Source organism: Hyaena hyaena, unplaced genomic scaffold, assembly GCF_003009895.1.
Source record: "Hyaena hyaena isolate Hyena2069 unplaced genomic scaffold, ASM300989v1 scaffold_128, whole genome shotgun sequence".
NCBI lineage: Eukaryota > Metazoa > Chordata > Mammalia > Carnivora > Hyaenidae > Hyaena > Hyaena hyaena.
In genome coordinates, this window is record NW_024080760.1 from 3,487,201 (window position 1) to 3,493,200 (window position 6,000).

Consider the following 6,000-nt stretch of genomic DNA (forward strand, 5'->3'; position numbering starts at 1 on the left):
ATCTCTTTCTTTCTCCTGACCCTTCTGTTTTAATGCTTTGTTAGTTTTCCACTTTGAGGTTTAATTTTGTGAGTGTTTTTGTTTTTGCTTTTGCTTTCCCTCTAAGTCAGAGGTTTGCAAAGCAAGGCCTGAAACCCAGACCTGGTCCATTGCCTATTTTTGTAAGTTACAATTCATTGGAATGCAGATAACGCTCAACTGTTCACATATTGTGTATGGTTGCTCTTGCACTATAATGGCAGAAAGTGAGTAATTGTGACAGAAATTGTATCATCGGCAAAGCCTAAAATACTATCTCTTTACAGAAAAAAGATTTTCTAGTGTATATTTTGTGGTGTATTTGTATGACCTGAGTTTTTAGAGATATTTTAAGGGGACATTTACATCTGCTTTTGTGAGGTGAATAAATAAGGCTTTCCTTGATTAGATACCAGATTTTGTATAAATGTTTGATGCTGGAGTTTTTCCACCATGTGGGCAATATGAATTTCACCCCTGCACCTATATCTGGCATAGGCTCTAAGTTCTCCCAGGTGACTTTTTTCTTTCATACACATACTTCAGTCTCCTTAAGGTACTTTTCAGCTTCTTTGGGCTTGTGATGTGTTTTAGTACTCTCTCTCCCACAGCTACAATTGAAGGCTTCAGGCATTATAATTATGGTTCAGTTTAGCTCTCTTCCTTGAGGCTGTCCCCTCAAGGGCATGCTGGGTTTTCAAACCCATGCCTCCTTACTCTTGCTTGTCTTTCCCATGTATAGTGAAATTCAGTTGCTACCTCAAAATTCTCTTTCTTTAATCCTCTTGTTTGAATCTCAGCTTTATTCCTAGCATCTGACAATCCCTTTTGGCTTAAGATAGGATATATGTTAAAAAATGTTTGAGTAAATTTTAGCCTTGATTTTCTGTGTCTATATTTTTTTGAATTTTATTGAGAATGTCAAGCAGATATTTTAAATGTTTTACATCTGTTTCAGAGCACGTATTTTTCAAAACTATGTACTTTATTTGCATATAAAATGCTGAGTTTTCCATAATGTTTTCTTTTCTTTTTTTTTTTGCCCGTTTGTGTATCAATAGATAAAGAACCATCTGGGCTTGTTTTAAAATTTAGACAAAACAGTATGGATAGCTTCTCTTGAGTTTTATTCATGTTCCACAACCAGGTTGTTATTAGAACCTTTCAAGTAACAATGTATCCTGGAAGAACTGTTAGATGCAAGCTTCTATTACTCCCTGTTCCAGCACCCTGATGCTAGTGGGAATAAAACATAATCATAGGCTTATTGTGTATCCTTTTCTTGTCTGTGTTTGATACAGCCATTGTGCCTGGATTTCACTTTCTGTAACATGCTTTCTCTTTTGCCATTGCTACTGTGCTAGTAGAAGGTATAACAATGACCATTCCTTCCCTGCCCACCCTTACCCTCCTTCCCTGGCCGTGCATGGGAAATTTTGCCTGCAGTTAGGTCTAAATTGAACCAGCTTTCTGTTGGAGTGTATTCATTACCTAAAACATTAGATTTCCTGGTGTCACACTTTCTACCAGCTGTATGGCATCATGCCATTAATATGCTTCATGATTGCCCCAGAACTGCCTTCTGATCTTCTCATTTTCAGGAAGGGACAGTGAGTAACATTACACCAGGGGTCCCCTTTTAATTTCCAGAGGTATTGTAGTTTGCTGCTTCCTAGCTTTATTTGTGTCATTGTCACCAAGCCCAAATTCCTGTCATTGCTGTCAAGTTTCCTTATTATATTAGTGGTAATCTGAGGGAGGATGTTAGATGTGATTGCTGAATTTAAACATCTTATTCAGAAATTAAAGCACTTCTTTTTCTGATTAGAAAAATGCAGTCAGAAGATTCATAAAATATTTACAGTAGCTTATTTCTTATTTTAACTTTTTCAGATAATGCTTTACATACAGTAGGCACTCAATAAATGTTGTTTTTACCTGAGTGAATTAATTGGTAGTGTCACATAATAAATTTTCTATGAAACAACTTACACTTTTAAACAAATGTTAAAAAATTAAATTCTTAACATTATTTCTTATAGAAGTAATAGGAATTTTTATAGAAAATTGATGATACAGAAAAATCTTATTAAGTTAAGATAACCATTAACTTTTCCATAGGCATATTTATACATCTTAAGACAAAATTTTGAGGATTCTAAATATAATGTTTTGTGTCTTGATTTTACTTAAATTATCATGAACACCTCTTTCTAAATTTCCTTGTCATTTTTCCTAATGTAATAGAAAATGTGAAAACTTATGCTTTTCCTGAATTTTATGAAGAGGATGCTGATTATGTAGCATTTTCCCATGATAACTTTGTGTTATTTCTATACTGTGTTATATAGTAGAGCTATGCCTCTGAAAATTCCTTTGTTATTATATGTAAATATAATTAAGATGCATTTTAGTATTCTTTACCAAAGCCATATTATTCAGTCTTGTTTTATATAACTTAATATTCACATGAATCTTTAAGGAATATATTAAAAAGTATTCTTTTTAGCTGTAACTTTTATGTTTCACTTTATCTCTTATGCCTACATTTTATAGAGCATTAGACAACATTTTAACACAGAATTTATTATATATATTGTCCTGCTTTAATATTTTGAGCCATATATGTTATACATAATAAAAATAAAACTTGGGAAATGTCCTTTGGAATTTGCTATCATTCAACTTCGTAAAATAAATTCTTTATTTTGACAGCTACTTGCTATTGTTATGTAGGTATTTGTAATATTTTTTACTTTTTTTTTTTAGCTTGCCAGTGTAATGGACATAGCACTTGCATCAATAATAACGTGTGTGAACAGTGTAAAAATCTTACCACAGGAAAGCAGTGTCAAGACTGCATGCCAGGTTATTATGGAGATCCAACTAATGGAGGACAGTGCACAGGTAAGTATTGTCTTGTTTACTTCAGTGTATTTTTACTACAGAAATGAAAGTTGAGAAAGACAAACCTCTTGTTGAAAATACATTTTATTAAAGACAATTTTTTCCATTAAGTTTAAGTATTTTTGGAAAGTAGTTTTTATTCATTAGGGATGATGTGAACTATAAAAATTTTGTAATATACTTACTTTAAAAAGTCTTTATCTTATTTCAGAATGAATACATGCTTATTATAGGAAATTCAGCAAATGCAGATAAATTTAAAATCACCTATAATCTCACTGTTCAAAAATAATCACTGCTGATTGATTTCTATTTTTATTTTTTTAAAATATTTATTTAGCTTTGAGAGGGGAGCACAGGATGGGCAGAGAGGGAGACACAGAAACTGAAGCAGGCTCCAGGCTCTGAGCTTTCAGCACGGAGCCCAGTGTGGGGTTCGAACTCAAGAACCACAAGATCATGACCTGAGCTGAAGTTGGATACTTAACCAACTGAGTCACCCAGGCACCCTAATAAACAATTATTATTGTTTTTTTTTAATAATAGTGAATTATTTTTTGACTTTAGAAATAAGAAATAATTAAAGTTTTTGTGTATTCCTTACATCAGGTAAGGCAGTTTTTGTGTTTGCAATCAGCCCTGGCCCGAAATCCTGCTCTGCCACTGGTTACATGTCTGGCCATGGCCACTTAACCTCTCAGCGCCTCCTTTATCTCAGAGGTAAAAGGCAGATAATAAAGATCAATGAGAGCATATGTAATAGAGGCCATGTAATAGGAATTGAAGCATATTAAAAGAGCATTTAAGTGCTATCCTCATCACATGTTTTTGTTTACTCAACTCTACTTTTCTCCATCTTCATCTCTATCCTGCTCCTTTTTCCTCTTACCATGCAGAGAGTTTTTCAGTTTTCTATTAAAAATTTCCTTTTAAATTACAATTTTATAGTAATTCTTTTTTTATATCTAGATTGGTCCTTGTCCCTTACATTTTTAATCCATTATTTCTAATGGAGATTGCCCATAGAGCACCCACAGAAAAGCCTCCATTGTTGTCTGGGAAAAGATAAAGACTCTCTAAATAGGGGGCTGGGTCTAGGTATGGCCTAGATAAAAGTTATAACACCGCTTGCATGTTGTGAATAATACCGCTGCGAACCTTACTGAAGTCTATGTTGAATACTGGTTTTCAGTTCTTTTGTTTATAAACTAGGAGAGGAATTGTGGGGTCATGTGGGAATTCTATGGTTAACTTTTTGTAGAAGTGGCAAATTGTTCAAGTTGTTTTCCACAGTGTCCACTTCATTCTACATTTTCACCAGAAATGTAGAAGATTCCAGTTGCTTTCCACATCCTTGCCAACACTTGTTATTTCCCATATTTTGAAAAATATTAATCATCCTAGTGGGTATGAAATGATATCCCATTGTGGTTTTGATTTGCATTTCCTTAATGAGTAGTTGTGTTAACTATCTTTCTATGTGGTTGATAGTCATTGTAGATTTTCTTTGGAAAATGTCTGTTCAAGTCCTTTGCCCATTTTAGAACAATTTATTTTTTAAATTGTGGTAAAATATACAAACAAAATTTACCATTTTACCGTTTTTATGTTTATAGCACAAAGGCATTAAGTACCTTTATATTTTTGTAAAATTATCATTACCATCCAACTCCAGAACTTTTTTCATCTTGCAAAATGTAAACTCTATAATTAGTAAATAATAATTCTCCATTACCCTCACCCCAGCTCTTGGCAACTACCATTTTCCTTTCTGTCACCATAAATATGAGTACTTTAGATAGTTTGAAATATCTGGCATTATACAGCATTTCATGTTGTAGCATGTGTCAGAATGTCCTTTCTTTTTAAGGCCTAATGATATTCTAGTATATGCATACATGTATTTTATTTATCCATTCATCCGTTGTTGGACCCCTGAGTTACTTCCACCCTGTGGTATTAGGATTAATGTTGGGATAATCATAGGTGTGCAAACATTTGTTCAAATTCCTGTGTCTTTCATGTGCTTATTGCCCATTTATATATCTTTGAAGGAATGTCTATTCAAGTCCTTTACCCTGTTTTACTTGGATTTTTTGATGTTGTCATTGATTTTTAAAGGTTCTTTTTATTCTAGATATGAAACCCTTATCAGAAATGATTTGCAAATATTTTCTTCCATTCTGTAGGTTACCTTTGTACTTTCTTTATAGTGTCCTTTGAAACACATAAGTTTTCAATTTTGATGAAGTCCAGTTTATTTGATTTTGTTGTTGTTTGTGTTTTGGGTGCATATCTAAGAATCTGTTGGCCAATCCAATGCCATGAAAATTACCAAAGTATTAATTTTTTTGCCAATATAGGTAAAAAGGAACATATGAATAACTATATTAGCTACAAAGTGTTTTAAAGTAGAATGGTAAGTTTTATCACTCCAATAGACCTAAGTGTTTTTAGGCCTGTTGGCCTAAAGGGGATGATACTTCTGTGCTAGGTTTAAGACTAAGTTCAGTTATTCTGTATTAATTTTTGTTACTGACATTACACTTATGGCAAGCTGAGGCACAATGTAATGGAAATTTAAAGGGAATGAAAGATAAATGCCTATCTTATTCACTGTTGCACATTCTGTGGTAGTTTATGAAGCTTTAAATAATTCCTTATAGTTTCCTTGTTTCTTTAAGTTGGCAAGATAATATTTTGCTGTCTATGACTTCTCTTTGGTGATGTAATATATGAAAGTCATTTTTATTTTTTAAGGCCATGTTAGCTATCTAACTAAATCAACAAATATGTCACATCTGGTGAATTATTTTTAATGCAGCCATGGCTAAAATCAATTTATAAGAAATGGGAAGTATAAATTTATTGCTATTTCTTTGTTCACCTTATTGAGAAAAGTTCATTTTCATTAGTAGATGCATTTATTTTTATTTTTTTTACAAATAGTTTATTGTCAAATTAGTTTCCACATAACACTCAGTGCTCATCCCCAAAGTGCCCTCCTCCATGCCCATCCCCCCCTCCCTCCCACATCCATCAGTCCTCAGTTTTTGTCAGCATTCAAGAGTCTCT

General features: G+C 33.1%; 1 protein-coding gene across 1 annotated transcript in view; it reads left to right on the forward strand.

The window, feature by feature from the left end:
* Positions 1-2,882, forward strand: part of ATRNL1 (attractin like 1) — a 211,900-nt gene extending 209,018 nt beyond the window's left edge. The window contains exon 20 of the mRNA XM_039237622.1: positions 2,788-2,882. Coding sequence (XP_039093553.1) covers positions 2,788-2,800 — 13 coding nt within the window. The 3' untranslated portion in view covers positions 2,801-2,882. The remainder of the gene's footprint in view (positions 1-2,787) is intronic.
* Positions 2,883-6,000: the final 3,118 nt, after the last annotated feature.